Below are 16,644 nucleotides of genomic sequence, written 5' to 3'. Positions count from 1 at the left end.
GGAAAAGAAAGAGGGGGAACTGTGACATTTTTGGGTTTTCGTTATAGACAACCCACCAGTGAGAAGAAACTAGAGAGGAAATGTACCCAAAAATTTCATAGGAGTATAGCAAGCAGGAGAGTAATATAAGGAAACTCTAATTGCCTCAATTGTTGGCTGGGAAATCATGGTGCTAAGAGTAGGCAATGAAAGTTAATTCTGATATGTGCAAAGGAAAATCTTCTCAGGTGATATGTCTTTGGTCCAGTAAGGAAGCATTTACTTTTGGACCTGGTTCTGGAAAATGATGGGCGGTACTGGCACCCGTTACCAAACAAGATCATCCAGTTAAAAATAAACACCATAATTCAGTTTAAAGTAACCATGGAAAGAAAATGTGAGAAACCAGCAGAGGGTGATAAAAACTATAATAGATAAAGGGAAAATTGAATAAGAGGGCAAACTTTCCAGGAATATATCAACGGAATTGAAGAACTTTTATAAGTGCACAAAAATAGGTGAGGAACAAAAACAAATGCAGATCCCTTAAGGGAAGAGACTAGAGAAATGGTCATTGCAAATGACGAAATGACGGAGAAGTTGAACAAATGTTTTGTATCTGTCTTTTATTAAATGATGCTGTAATCTTGAAATTGTTGTAATCTTCCAAAGTTCCCTAGATTCTGGAAAGGCACAAATGGTTTGGAAAGCCAGTTTGACATATGGTATTGGGAAAATCTATTATTAAGGAGGTAGTAGCAGGGCATTGAGAACATCATAATCCAAACAGGCAGAGTCCGTGTTATTTTGTAAAACCAATTTAGCCACTTTTTATCCATATCCATGAGTATAAGCCGTGCAGGTAATAGCGTGTAGAGCAGGCTTTAAATTAAATACTGTGGGGAGTGGGTAGAGTGCAATGAATGGAGATTTTGAAATTTAAACAGAAAGGATGAGGTAATAGTGAAAGGTAATGCTATGGATAAGCATAAACAGATTGTGACAGTATGAGACAGAGTGTACAAACATAAGAGTGCACCAGGAAAAAAAGCCAGAGAATGCAAAAATGGCAAAAAGATAGAATTAAAGGCACTTCATCTGAATGTTTGCAAAACATTTAACAAGGGGGAAGAATTGAAAGCAAAAATAGAAAAAACTGCGTATGATATGACAGCCATTGCAGAGATGCAGTTACAAGGTGACCAAGATTGGGACCTGAATATTCAAGGGTATTTGACATTTCAGGAAAACAGCTGGAAAAGAAAACATGATAGAATAGCTCTGTTAATAATGGTGAGGTCAGTACAAAAGTGAGAAATGATCGTAGTTCAGATTTAGAATCGGTTTGGGTAGAGATAAGGAATGGCAAAGGAAAGAAGGCACTGGTTGGCGTAGGATATAGGCTCCCGAACAGTAACTACAGAGAAGGAAGATTATACATCAGTAAATAATGCTGGATTACATGAAAGGTACTGCAATAATCATGAGTGACTTTCATGTTCGCATGGATTGGCAAATTAAATTGGCAAATGTACCTTGGAAAATGAGTTCATAGAGTATATTCAGGTCAGTTTCTTAAAACAATGTGTTCTACGAGCTACAAGGGATCAGAACTTTTTTAGATGTGGTAAAGTGTAACGAGACAGGATTACTAAAATAAATCATCATAAAGGATTCTGCAGGCAAGGGTAATAATAACATGATAGAATTTAACATTCAGTTTTAAAGTGAGAAACGTCGCTCACTAACTAGTGTCTTAGATTTAAATAAACAATAATCACAGAGGTATGCGGACAGAGTTGGCTAACGTGGACTGGATAACTTGATTGAAAGGGTACACAGTAGAGAAGCAGTGGGAGGCATTAAAGGATATATTTCATAATGTTCAAAGAAGATATTGGGAAAGAAAGGATCTGCCAAAAGATTGTACCATCCGCAACTAACTAAGAAAGTTAATGATGGTATCATATGAAGATGTGATCATACGAACTATGACTTTGACACATGAGTTGGCCATAGGCCCCTCGAGCCTGCCTCTCCATTCATTAAGATCATGGCTGACCTGATTATAACCTCAACAACACATTCTCGCCTATCCCCGATAACCTTTTACCCCTTGCTTATCCAGAATCTATCTACCTCTGCCTTAAAAATATTCAAAGACTCGGCTTCCATCGTCTTTTGAGGAAGAGAGTTCCAAAGGCTCACAACTCCCTGAAGAAAAACAATTCCTCACCTCTATCCTAAATAGGCAACTCCTTATTTTCAAACAGGGGCCGTAGTACTAGATTCTCCCACAAGATGAAGTGTCCTTTCCACATCCACCCTGACAAGACAGTCAGGGACTTATTTGTTTCGATCAAGTCGTCTCTTACTCTTCTAATCTCCAGCGGATACAAGGCTAGGCTGTTAAACTTTAATCAAGTTGAAAGAAAAGATGTACAATTATGTGAAGTTTAATGGTCGGCCAGATGTTTGGGAAACCTTTAGAAACCAAGAAAGGATGACTAAAAGATAAAAAGAGGGAGAAAATGCCATATCAAAACAACTAACAAGAAATATGAAAAACAAACAGTAAAAGCTTATGCAACTTACAATAAAAATAAAAGAGAAGCTAAAGTTAGCATTTCTCAATCAGCGGGGTGAGGCTGCGGAGCTCAAAATAGAAAAAGAAGAATTGGAACAGGTATTTTGCATATTTCCTCATCATGAAAGGTACAAAAGCATCCCAAGAGTAGTGGAAAATCAAGAGGGAAAAGGAAGGGAGGAACTTAAAACAATCAAGATTACTAAAGAAAAGGTAATATGAAATTTTAACCGCACTTATGGCTGAGAGCCCCTCTGGGCCTGATGGCCTGCATCATTAGCTCTTAAAAGAAGTGGCTGCGGAAGTAGTGGATGCATTGGTTGCAATCTTTCAAAATCCCCTTGACTCTGGAAAGCTCCCAGTCGATTGTAAAACTACAAATGTAACACATTTGTTCAAAAAGGGAAAGCCACAGAAAGCAGAAAACTACAGGCCGGTTAGCCTAACGTCTGTCATTAGGAAAATTATGGAAGACATTATTAAAGAGGAAGTTTGTGAAAGGAAAATCGTGTTTGACAGGTTTATGAGACACATTTTCAGCCTGCCAAACTGTAACTAGTGGAGTGCCACAGGAATCACTGTTGGAGCCTCAACTATTTATGCGCTATGATTTATGATCTATAGTATTGACTTAGATGAAGGGCAGAGTATATTGTAGCAAAACGTGTTGTTGATATGAAAATAGATGGTAAAAAGAGGTGTGAGGAGGATTCAACGAGGCTGCAAATGGATGTAGATAGGTTGAATGAGTGGGCAAAATTTAGTAGATTAATTATAACGTGGGAAAATGTGTGGTGCCCATTTTGGCAGGAAGAATGGAAAAGAAGTATACTGTTTAAATGGAGAGAGATCGGGGAATGTTGCGGTACAGAGGAACCAGGGTGCCCTTGTATATGAATCACAAAAAGTCAGCATGTAGTAACAGCAAGTAATTGGAAAGGCAAACATAATGTTGGCCTTTACTGTAAGTGGTTTGGGGTATGTAAGTAGGGATGTCTTGCCACGACTGCAGAGCGGATTAGGGAGATCACCCCTAGAATACTCTGTGCAGTTTTGGTTAGCATACATAAGGAGGGATACACTTGCATTGCAAGCTGGTCAGAGAAGTTTTGCTAGGCTGATTTCTGGGATGTGGGATTTGTTTTAGGACGAATGGTTGGGCAGATTGGGCCCATGTCCATTGGAGAAGAATGAGAGGTGATCTTATGGAACCCAAGATTCTGAGAGGGCTTGGCTTGGTGGGTTAGTTGTGGGGTCTAGCATTAGGGGCCACTATTTGAAAATAATGACTCTCCCACTTACGATGATGAGGAGGAGGAATTTCTTCTCAAAGTGGATCATTAGTGTTTGGAATTCTATACTCCAGCGAGCAATGGAGGCTGGTTCATTGAATATGTTTAAGGCTTCTGGTTCATTGAATATATTTAAGGCTGAATTTGACAGGTTTTTTTTTAGTTACATGGCGTTCAGGTCTATATGGAGGGAGAGTGGGTTTTGAGCATGCAGCAAAGTGAAGTTAAGGCCACAATCAGATAAACCATGATTGTATTCAATGGAAGAGTATTTCAAAGGGCCGAATGGTCTACTACTGCTCCTTTTCTTGTCTCATTATGTTCTTATGGTCTTATGCCAATTCAAGCCACCTGTATAGACCCCAGTGGAACACTATTTTCCACACACTGCCTAACAGGCTCCCCCATGCAAAAACAGACCTGCACTTCCACATTCACATATAGAATAAAATGCACATTCCTGCAGGCCTGTATCAACACAAACGCAAAGCTGAACGCCTAATTCTCCACACACACAAAAACACACACACAAGAAATCATCCACCCAGCCAAAATTAAACACACACACACACACACACACACACACACACAAACACACATACGCAAACACACACACACGCACATGTCTATTGACCTCTACTATTGTCTTTCTATAGTGGTGCTTATTCATTTGACCTTGCAACGCTTTTACTGATTTCCTTATGTACTTGTCCATCTGTTAATTATAATATCTTTTACAGTTATTTCCATCTCCCTCTGTTGTTGCTTCTGTAGCTGCCTGTATTTTAACCATTCCGCTTTACTGGTGTCTCTCTGTATCTCTGTACTCAGTTATACTTTCTCTACAACGGTCTGTTGGAGCCTTTAACTTTCTCTGCTGGTGCCACTCTATATCACTCACTGCTCTCTACTTCTCAAATATTTATATATCTGTACTTGTTTGTGTACTTCTGTAGGTGACATTTCTATTCGATTCCTTCTGCAGTTCCCTGACCCCTCTCGCACTTTCTTACTCGCCCCTCTCTTTCTTAAACACACCATACTTAGTCTAGCCTGTCACTGTCTCTAGGACCCATCGGCATCATTCACTGAAAAAGTCACGCTTCTATCTTCCTTTGTCGTTGACTCTACGTAGGAAACTCTCTTCTCAGTTTGGCCTCTGGTAATGTCGCTCCATGACTTCCTGTGGACTAACCCCTTCACTTCCTACCCGCAGGTTAGCGAGCGTGGTGAAGTGTTTCATTTCTGCAATTATTTCACAACATTCTTAAAACTTTATTATTAAAATTATCACCTTTTCTTCCAAATAACTTCAACGATTTTTCTTTCTGTAGCCTCCCGTCGGGTGCTGAATCCAAACCTCCGGGACTGTTGAATTGTGTTTATGTATTTTTGCATGGTTGTGGGCATCACTGACATGGCCAACACTTATCGCCCATCCCTAGTTGCCCTCGAGTTAAGTGTCTTTTTATTCCATTGTAGAGGGTAGTGACGAGCCAACCACATTGCCAACCACATCCAACACAGTGAATCCGGAGTCACATGTAGACCAGACCGTGTAAGAATGGTATATGTCCTTTCGAAAAGGGCATTAGGGAAGTAGTTGGATATTTATGACAATCAATGATAGCTTCTTGGTCACCATTACTGACACTATATTTGGATTCCAGATTTATTGCTTGAACTGAAATTAAGCGAGCTGCCCTGAAGGGATTATGAATCCGTATTCAATACCGTGTTTGGTTACAAGTCCAGTTACATGACCATTCTGCCCACACCACCACCACCATCACCCACCCCCACGGCCGCCCTTCCCATTATTTTGACTCTGGCCACCATTTCGCTTTTATTCCTTCGCCAATAATACTTCGAACAGCCTGGACTTAGAACATCTGTCAAGCACGGCCCCTTGCACACCTTTTTTTTCCCCCTAATAATCTATGCAAAAGCCCACCGCTTTCCTACATTTGTCTTGCTTCGGAATGAATTGTTTGCACTCTTGCCAAGGGGCGTGTGAGGTTTCCCAACGATAAAGACGCAAGTTTCAGTTTGTTTGCTTTACAGTGTTTAGGTGTTTTGTATGGTAAGCCTGTTAGCCTGGTTCTATTCATATGTTCGGGCTGGGCTTTGGTACAATGTGGTAACTAACATCAGAAGAATGTTGACGCAATGTCACTGAATGCTTCTCCTGTCCTGCTTACGGCCTGTCCATCGGCTCGCTTGTTCCTCTAGTCCTGAAATTAGACTCCCAGTTTGACAGAAATGAAAACAGTAATCAACATGTTTGCAACTGAAGGTTTATTGCGAAGCAGCGAATAATGCAAAAAAAAAATCCTACTGAGCTCAACTGTTGATTCTTTCTCATTTAAATGGATTGCATTTTTCAAAAACCGAAGGTAACTTCCAGCAATATAGTTCGGCGATTTAAGGATTAGCGTTTACTGGTTTGTGTCAGCCAAGTTGTACATTGCAGGCAATTGGAATGCAGATTAAGGAGAAGAGTCTCTGGATAGAGGGACTGAGATTCTTGTGGAGATGAATAGAAAGTGGCAATGTCCGAGTACAGGGAAAATGTACAGGAGGCAGAATTCTAAAAGTAGAGGTCTCGTGTGTGAGAATAGAAATCACATGAAAATGACTGTACGGAAGGAATGTGTATTTAGATAGTGTAATGGAATGGACTGTGCATTGGGAGTGACCTGGAGGGGATGTGTGCAGGTGGAAAGTGATTTTGATCAATATTTTTTGAATGAGAATGTATGACAGTTTGAAAGAGAGGATGGAATGGAACAGGGAGTCCAGTAGTGTGCACTGATTGAATGGTTTTGGGATGTACTGTAGAGGATTCCATATGACGGGGACTGTACTGGAGCAGAGTCCGTGGATGAGAAGAGTGGCTGAGGGGTGAGCATGGATGAACAGCTTACGAGTTAGGAGTGTGTGAGGATAGATGGACGGTCTGTTCGATAATCAAGAGTGGAGAATTCTGTGTAACGGGAGAATCCTCTATGGGCGAGGTATTGAGCAAGTTTGGCAAGTATCAGCGTGGGGTGAGTGTACTGCGTGGATCTTCTCAGGATTGTATGGAATGCACAAGAGAGAACGGCATGTCCAGAGACAGAAGAATATATCGAGTAGCAGAATGGATGATGTAGGAGAGTCTGTGCCGTATGAAAATGTGGCGTGGACAGTGATGGAGAATGACACAGTAAAGAAAATCAGGACTGTACAAGGAGTGAACGGTAACCAGAATAAGTGCAGAGCAGGAAAACGTACACGATCGAGGGGGAATGGGAACGTTCAAGGCGAAACAGGGCTTTTATCTTTTATTTCAAGGTTTACACAATAATCATTATTTTTATCACATCGGCCACAGCTCAGTTTATTCTCGCTACATTTTCGGAAGAGGAAGCTACCTGCGGGGTCGATTTCAAATTCATCTAAACACCTGAAATGGTGAATGATTCTTGGCTTGTTTCCCTGATCGCACCTGTACACTTGTCCATAAACAAAGTATTTGTGAATCGTGGTATTATTATCGGTTCTCCAAGTGTCAAATGGATGGTCCAGGAGAGGCTCAGTAATGTCTTTAAAATGTTTTCCACTGAAACATTTCTTGGTGCACGGAGTGTTTTCGGTGTAGAATATTACACACCCTCCGTTTTTCAAAGACTGGACATTATTTGCAAACCACACAGCCACGCGCTGGTTTTCACGTTTCATAAACAATATCTTATATTCGGAACAAATTTTGCTTGGATTTGGGTAAACTGCAATGTAATTCAGCGGCGCAGTGAAGCTGTTTGGAGATTTATCGATGTGTGGCTTCCCACTGCTGATGTTAGCATTGATGTACAAGTTGTCCTCGTAAGCGTTGCACTGCTTAGGATTCAAAGCGAGGAGAAAGGAGAACTGTTTATAATTTTTCTGCTGGGCCTTGCGGAAACTACCAGGAGAGAAAGTGATAGAGTAAGATGTCGAGCCAACTCCTGAAGCTAAGGATAAATCACTCTGTGCTCCCTCGCTCCCCACCCCACAATATCCAGATATCAGAGTTGCAAGTTGCTACAATAAGAACGTTCAAAGTCGTTATCTCCCCTCCCAAACAAGAAATCGTTCACTGTGTAAGCGTTCCAATCGCTCTCTGATCAAGGCTAAAGTTCCAGACCCAGGACTAAGGAACTGCTGACCATTCGGAACTGCCAATTTTGGGATGAAATGGGAAAATTGTTTACCTCAGAACGTTGCATGATGCGGCGAGCAAAAGAGGCAGGAGAGGTTTCACCCGTCTCCTGGGCAATCTTTAATGCACATCCTATACCATTACATCTGATTGCTGATTGCGAGGTATTGTAAATTATCTATCGCTTCTCTTAAATTAACACAGTGAAAATACTTCAGCAGTAATTTGTTGGCTCTATGGCCGTAAGGGGCACCTGAAGTCGAGAAAAGCGCTTTATGCATGTTAGTTCGTGCTTTCTAATCTTTTAATCAGAAAATTAACCTTTCATTATTATTTGCCTCATGTCGGTCAGTGACGATTTTTTTTTTATCCATGCAACACAATTTCCCTTGATCTGCATCTCAATACCACAAAGAATATCTTTGAGAAACGTTTGGTTTAGCAGCTGCTGATATAATCCGTCCACGAGCTCTGAGGCGGTGCCATTCCTGTTACATCTAGCCACTTTTATTTCACAAAAAACCGTTAGATTAACTTTTAACCAATTCATACGGCCTGGTCGAGATTAATGGATGCATTGTCAAACTGTCATTAATTTGCTGTAATGTCAGTATTTTTAAATGGTTGCCCACAACAGCTGTTAGACAAACTCGTCAGTTTGATCAGATTCCCTATCTCACTCCTGTTCTATCAACAGCTTTCCAGCCTCAAAGCTCCACTGAAAGCATAGAGCTACCAGGGACGAGACAGTTTACCAACACGGCTGATTGATGCCAGGTGTAAAGAGCCGGAAACATCAGGAAATTCCCAGGTTCCGTCCCTGAGCGTCGTTAACTGATCTCACCTGGTGTGTTATTGCGCTACACAACGCCACACACGTTTGGGTTATTTATTTATGGTTATTGCCGAGGTAGACGATTTTACCTCGGGGATTACTGAGGTTCAGAGAGTTGAATGCGTTCAGGAATCCAATCCAGTCTGTGTCAATAAGTTCATTAGTTAGTGTGAAGCTTCGGTCATTACATTTTTGGGGAGAAGAGACAGATGAGAAAGAACGAAAGAAAGACAGAAAGATAGAAAAAGACAGAGAAAATCAGAAAGAAATTAAATGAAGAAATGACGAAAGAGGGACAGAAGGAAAGAGAAACAGGAAGAAGGAAAGAGAGAGAGAGAGAAAGAAAGAAAAAGAAAGAAATCAGAAAGAAAAGAAGGGAGCAAAAGAACATAATGGAAAGAGAGGAAGCAGAACAGAAAGAAATACCACAAGACTGTAAGATGACCATAAGACCTAGAGGCAGAAGTAGGTCATTCAGTCAGTAGAGTCTGCTCCAACATTCAATGAGATCATGGCTGATCTGATAATCCTCAATTCCACTTTCCTGCCTTTACTCCATAGCACTTGATTCCGTAACTGATTAAAAATTTCTCTATCTCAGCTTTGAATATATTTAACGACCTCTACAGCCCTCTGCTGCAAAGAATTCCACCGATTCACTATCCTCTGAGAGGAGAAATTCCTCCTCATCTCTGCCTTAAATGGGCGCCCCCTTACTCTGAGAGTATGTCCTCTAGTTCTCGGCTCTCCCACATGGGGAAAAACCTCTCAGCATCTATCCTGTCAAGCACCATAAGAATGTTATATGTTTCAATAAGGTCGCCTTTCATTCTTCTAAACTCCGTTGAGTACAAGCCCAACCTACTCAACCTTTCCTCATAAGAAAGTCCCTCCATACCCGCAGTCAACCTAATGAACATTCGCTGGACTGCCTCCAATGCGAGTACATTTTTTCTTAAATAAGGGGACCAAAGTTGTTCACAGTATTCTAGGTGTGGTCTAATTAGTCTTGTATAGTTTTAGCAAGACTTCCCTGTTTTTATACTCCATTCCCTTTGAAATAAAGGCCAACATACCATTTGCTTTCCTTATTACCTGCTGAACTTGTATGTTAAATTTTTGTGATTCATACACAAGGACACCCAAATCCCTCTGTGTTGCACCTTTCTGCAATCTTTCGTCACTTACATAATTATTCAGCTCTTCTACTCATCCTGCAAACGTGCATAACTTCGCATTTTCCCTCATTATATTCGATCTGTCATGTTTATGCCCACTCACCTAACCTGGCGACCTCCCTCCGTGGATCCTTTATGTCATCCTTACTGTTTGCCTTCACACCTATTTTTATGTCATCCAGAAACTTGGCTACAGTGCTTTCACTTCCCTCATCCAAGTTACTAATAGATATTGTAAACAATTGTGGACTCAGCACTGATCCCTGTGGCACTCCACTAGTTACAGGTTGCCATCCTGAAAATTTCCCCCTTATACTAACTCATTTCTATTAGTTAGCCAATCCTCTATCTATGCTAATATACTACACCCAACGCCATGGATTCTTATCCTATTAAGTAGCCTTATGTGCAGTACCGAATCAAATGCCTTTTGAAAATCCGAATATATTACATCCATGGTTCGCCTTCATCTATCCTGCTTGTTACCTCCTCAAAGAATTCTAATAAATTTGTCAGGCATGATTTCCCCTTCTTTCCCCTTCATGAAGCCATGCTGACTCTGCTTCATAATATTATGCATTTCCAAATACTCTGCTCTAACTTCTTTTAGAGTCGACTCTAACATTTTCCCAATGGCGGCTTTTAAGCTAACTGGTCCACAGTTACCAGTTTTTTGTCTCCCTCCTTTCATGACTAAGGGCGTTGCATTGGCAGTTTTCTAATCCTCTGGGACTTTTCTTGGAATATTACTACCAGTGCATCCACTGTCTCAGTAATTATTTCCTTTAATATCCTAGGATGCAACCCATCAGGTCCAAGCGATTTATCGGTCTTCAGCCACATTAATTTCCCCAGTACTTTTTCTCTAATGCTACTTATCGCATTCATGTCCTCCTCCCAAACCCCACCCCACCCCAGACTCCTTTTTCCCCTTCGTCATTCAGCATTTTTGGAATGCTATTCGTGTCTTCTACCATGAAGGCTGGTGCAAAGTATTTATTCAACTCTTCTGCTATTTCCTGCTAACCCATTATTATCTCCCCAGCTCATTCCCTATGAAGGCTAGGTTCACTTTGGCCTCCCTCTTCCTTTTTATATATTTAAAGAATCTCTTACTGTCGGTTTTTATATTACTTGCTAGTTAACCTCAAAGTTTATTTTCTCCGTCTTTATACTTTTTGGCCATCTTTTGTTGGCTTTTAAAACATTCCAAATTATCTGCCTTACCACTAATCTTTGCCACGTTTTAAGTGTTTTCATTCCATTTGATACTATCTTTAACTTCCTCAATTAACAATGGTTGGTTTATCCCCTCCCTAGAATCCTTCTTCCTCACTGGGATAAATCTTTGTTGTGAGTAATGAACATTTTTTTAAACATCTGCCATTGTCAATCAACTTCCTATTCTGCTAAACACCTTCCACAGTCCACTCCAGCCAAATATTCCCTCATTAATTTGCAATTACCATTATGTAATTTTATCACAGTTGCTTCCAACCCAAGTTTCTCACTCTCAAACTGAATGTTAAATTCTACCATAATATGGCCAAAGTTTCCTAGGGGATCTTTTACTTTGAGATCATTTATTAAACCTGCATTATTACACCTCACCAGATCCAAAATAGCCTTATCCCTGTTTGATCCACAACATATTGTTCCAGGAAACTGTCCCGAATACATCCTATGAATTCTTGCTCATGGCTACCTCTGACAATTTGCTTTTCCCGTTCTACATGAAGATTAAAGTCACCCATGATTAATGTACTGCCTTCTTTACATACACTCATTATCTCCTGATCTATTCTCTGTCCTACATTATAGCTACTGTTAGGGGGCCTATAGACTATGCCCAAATGTGCCTTCTTCACCTTATTATTTCTTAACTCAATGTCATTTCTTTCTATCATACTTATTCCATCTCGTACTAACAAAAGTACCTGAATACCCTTTCCTTCCTGCCAGGCGTTTCAAAAAGTCACATGCCCCTGAATATTTAGTTCCCAGCTTTGATCTCCTTGTAACCATGTCTCCATAATGGCTATAGGACTATATCCATTTGCCTCTATTTGTACCATTAATTCATTTATTTTGTTCCAAGTACTACGTGCATTTAAGTAAAGAACTATTAATATGCCTTTTTTATCATTTTCCTCCTTTGACCCCTGGTATCTACTTTGATAATATATTTGTGCACTCTTTATTTTCCTGTCACACTCTGGACATCATTACCTAAATAACTGTCCTGCAAAGCTGCCATATTCTTTTGCTTTATAAGCCTACGTACCCCCTCCAAACAGCCACCCCACCACTTCCATTTAGTTTAAAGCCTTCTCTACAGCCCTAGTTATTTGATTCGCCGGGACACTGGAGTCAGCATGGTTCAAGTGAAGCCTGTCCCACTGGAACAGCCGTCTTGCATCCCAGTACTGGTGCCAGTGCCCGATGAACTGAAACCCATTCCTCCCACACCAACCTCTGAGCCACCCATTTAACTCCTTGATTTTATTTACCTCATGCCAGTTTGCCCGTGGTTTAGGTAGTAATCCCGAGATTATTACCTTGGAGGTTCTGCTTTTTAATTTAGCTCCTAACTGTTCAAACTCTATCAGCAGAGCCTCCTTCCCAGTCCTACAAATGTCGTTGGTACCAATATGGACAACGACAACAAGATTCCTCCACTTCCAATCCAAGTTCCTCTCCAGCCCTGAGGAGATGGTATTAACCTTGGTACCAGGCAGACAACACAGGCAACAGAACTCACGCTCATGGCTGCAAAGAACAATATCTATCCCCCTTATTATGCTGCCAGCTTCCTCCTATTTCCTCGCCCCACTTGAATGTCTCCCTGTACCAGGTTGCCATGCTCAGTTAATTCATTCCCCCTGCAGTCGCAACTCTCGTCTACACAGCTTGCAAAAACCTCATATGTGTTGGACAATTGCAGGGGCCAAAGCTCCTCGAATGCTAACCTCTTGGTCCCCATACCTGCCTCATCTGGTATCGCATCCTCCTGTCCCTGATCACAGATCAAACTGGAATTACCTAACCTGAGGGGTGTGATTGCCTCCTGGAACAAAGGGTCCAGGTAACTTGCCCCCTTCCTGATGTGGCGCAATGCCTGCAGCTTGGACTCCAGCTCCTCAACTCGGATCTAAAGTTCCTCGACCTGCAAGCACTTACTACAGATGTATTTGCTCTGGGTCATCTTGGTGTCCAGCAGCACACCACATGCTGCAGCAGCAACAAATCACACGTCCTTCCATCACTATCATATTTTATTTGATTTATTAATTAATTACTCTAGTATCCCTGCTCTATACATATGAAAAATCAACCATTCTCTACACCAGTATTGGTCTTATACTTAGCAAGCTATTTTTGAGAAAAAAACAGGCTAGAGACCGAAACACAAACTGAAGGCCTTACTTTTACAGTAAAGACCTGAAATACCCACCAATCCCACTCACCGATCAACTGCCTTCCCTGCACTTGCAGCACATTGTGGTTCATGACGTTACTCCACACCTGCTCTCCCGCTCTTTTTAAAATATAGTCTCCTCGCTCTCCGCACTCTTTTAAAAGTGAAATCTCCCTGCTCTTTTTGAAATGAATTCTCCCTGCTCTTTTTAACTCTGCCCAGCTAACTCTCACAGACACCAACGTGATTGCCAGTTAAACATTTTCTGATGTTGATTGAAGATTTTTGTGCTTAAGCCCTTGAGTGAGTCTTGAACCCAGAACCTTGTGATTCAGTGTTGAGAGGGCACCAAAACTGTACCACAATTAATAGTACAGAGTGGAGCCTCATGTCCCCAGTACCCAATACCTGAAGCCCTTCCGTTTAGAATTTTGTCAGTAACTGTGACTTTGCACATTGTCTGGAAAGAGATAGAAAAATCGCAGAAATGTGATTGTTTGAAGAAAGACACTGAATTACGGAACACTTACTCATTGACAATTTTAGCTAAAACTTCATCGTTTAGTTCAGTTGCATCCAATTTGCGGGCACAGAGAAAAGCGAGAACGAGGAGAGAGACAGATTTCATGGCGGATCAGCTCAGGAGGTCCTGAAACAGAACTAAATAAGGATCAGCTCAATGGTATGAAATGGTTTCCAGTAGCAGTAATCATTCACTGAGAAGTGCATTGAGACACCGACTGATCGCAGTTCATACTTGCAGAAAAAAATAGCAGAAGATCGTGTGATCACAGTCCCCATTTAGAGGGAGATTCCAATAACTACTTCAAGTCCGATGCGCTTTCTGCACGTTCAGCATAATTAAACCGTCATGTCTGGAAGTTTTTGCCTTTGTGTGCAGTCTTTTGCATTTCTCTACATGTGTTTTATAATGAAATCATTTTATATGTGGTGTAGGTCAAGCAAAGGAAAAAACAACACGAAATCTCATTGAAATGAAGTGTTCTTTGCAAAGGTTATTTCCCGACACCCAATGCAGAATCTCTATTTCTAGAGCAACTGAGATGGGACTTTGTAAATATCTGCTGAATGCAGAATCTGCAAAAAGGAAATATTTGCATCGCACTTTAAATTTGCTTTTCTTCTTCTGAAACAGTTATGGTTTATTCGGATATTAAGTTAGCTTCATTTCGTATCTGCTGGAGCTACTGCTTAACCGATTGCTGGTTCATTTAATCCAGGGACCAAATACCTCGCACTGTTCATATGCATGCACACTGTGTACATTCAGATTATTTCTGAATTGGAAACTGGTATCTTCTGTCTGTTTTCTTTTCAACCAGTTTGTCATTTTAGAAAAATCTATGGCTTTAAGTTTTATGGAGTTGGAGTAAGATGCTTCCTTAATCTTAGGTGTGATTCTGCCCAAAAAATGTTGGAGAGAGAGACTTTCCACAGTGTGGAAAACATCATCTCCATATAAATTTTAATTGAAATTCAGTTTATTTCCATAAAATATTATATTTCTGGTGCTCTCAGGAACGAGGAGTTGTCATAATGTAACTATGTACTTACACATTTGTTTTGTGTCCACAATGGATCCACTTCTTGAGTTACTACTTAATACGTTCCATTGGCATGTTAGTTTTCAGTACTAAATAATATTGCTACATTGTACTTGGAAGGAAGCAGAATCCTGTGGTCCTCACAAAGTGAAAACAATGGCTGCAATAATCAAATATGAACATTTGAACTGGAACAGGCGATTCAGCCCCTCAAGCTAGTTCACCATTTCATTGAATCTTTTCTGCCTTGATTCTATATCCCTTAATAACATTGCCTAGGTAATATCTATCGCTCGCAATCTTGAAACTTCCCCTTATCCACCGTCATATCCCTATTAAACTGTTCACTGTTCGAGGAATGAGTCAAACTTTACCTGGATTTCACTGCAAGTGAAAAAGAACTTTTGAAGACACAGTACCCCGCCTAGGAGAGTAGTCTGGAATAGAGAAACTGTAATTAATGGGAGACAAATGTGTGAAAGAGCTAAAAAAAATAATAAACACCGAAAATTCGATCTCTTACTTGCAATCTTCACTCCCTTTGTCTTCACTGTCTGGATATCTGTGAGTCGCAGAGAGATGCACCTACCCAGTTAATAACAGCAATTCAATGAGCCTGCTGATGTGTATGACCTTAAATTTGCCAAGACTATGTCCTTGAAGTAGCTTCAAGATGTGACTCCTGATAACAGAATGTGGTAAATGTTGCATCCACTGTGATACTGACTGTTGTGAAATCGTTGATCTCATTCAAGGCGGGGTCATAGGGCATGACGTTGGCCTCAGAGTCCACAGAGTTGTGGAGGGGGTAGATCCATATCACCCCCCTATCAACATGCCCACGACTCGTGGTCGAAAATACTCATGTTTGGTGAACACAGGGCCAGGCCTAGACAAAATGCCCCTACTATACTTTAATATTTTACAAAAATTCAATATCTGGACTCATATATGAAGAATGTGGCTGTGACTAATGGCCTAAACAAGAGAGAAAGTTGGGGATGTAGCGTATTTCGGTTTTCAGAAGGCATAATGAGTTGCTACAGAAAAGTTAATATCAAGAGATTCGGGCTAATTGGATTGCAGGTAGTACATTGGGAATTGGTTACTGAACAGCAAACAAAGAATAAGAACAAACAGATCATTTTCAGGATGGCAAGATGGAGTGCCACAAGGTTCAAAGTTTTGGATCCAGGTATTTGCAGTCAATATCAATGACGTACATTAGGAAGCAAAGTTTAATGGCTCCTAATTTACTGAGGATACAAGGCTAGGTGAGAAAGTAAGCCGTGATGAAAGCACAAATAGGCTGAACATGGATGAACAAGTTAAACGGTTGGGCGGGGTGGGCCAGATGAAATAGAAAGTGTGAAATTATCCACCTTGGCAAGCGGAATGGGAATCGGAATAAATTTCAAATGGTGCGAGAGTGTAAAATTTTGGTATTCAAATGGACTTTGGTGTTCTTGGACACAAAGCTTGTAAAGTTGCAGATACAACAAGCAATTAGGATTGAAAATTGTATGTTAGCATTCGTCATAATGGAATTGAAGTATCACAGTAAGGAAGCATTGTTGAAATTGTATTGGCCTTTGTGAGACCACATC

At 40.8% G+C, this 16,644-nt stretch overlaps 1 protein-coding gene across 2 annotated transcripts; it reads right to left on the bottom strand.

The window, feature by feature from the left end:
• Positions 1 to 6,141: 6,141 nt before the first annotated feature.
• LOC121272186 lies at positions 6,142 to 15,714 on the bottom strand. 2 transcript variants are annotated; one of them, XM_041178699.1, is made up of 4 exons: positions 15,561 to 15,714; positions 15,412 to 15,474; positions 14,003 to 14,132; positions 6,142 to 7,804 (listed from the first exon to the last, which is right to left on the bottom strand). In XM_041178699.1, exons 3-4 carry the CDS (start codon positions 14,098 to 14,100, stop codon positions 7,159 to 7,161), a joined length of 744 nt encoding a protein of 247 aa, XP_041034633.1. In that variant the 5' UTR covers positions 14,101 to 14,132; positions 15,412 to 15,474; positions 15,561 to 15,714; the 3' UTR covers positions 6,142 to 7,158. The 2 variants fall into 2 exon arrangements, with proteins under 2 accessions (XP_041034633.1, XP_041034632.1); XM_041178698.1 differs by having other exon boundaries at positions 14,003 to 14,121.
• Positions 15,715 to 16,644: the final 930 nt, after the last annotated feature.

This window comes from Carcharodon carcharias, chromosome 33, assembly GCF_017639515.1.
Source record: "Carcharodon carcharias isolate sCarCar2 chromosome 33, sCarCar2.pri, whole genome shotgun sequence".
NCBI classification, from domain to species: Eukaryota; Metazoa; Chordata; class Chondrichthyes; order Lamniformes; family Lamnidae; genus Carcharodon; species Carcharodon carcharias.
This window is presented reverse-complemented; position numbering and strand designations above follow the sequence as displayed.

Coding starts and splice junctions, on each gene's coding strand:
- LOC121272186 (XM_041178699.1), bottom strand. CDS start 14,100: ATGAAATCTGTCTCTCTCCTCGTTCTCGCTTTTCTCTGTGCCCGCAAA. Junction 7,805..14,002: donor TTAGCTAAAATTGTCAATGA/GTAAGTGTTCCG, acceptor CTCTCCTGGTAG/TTTCCGCAAGGCCCAGCAGA.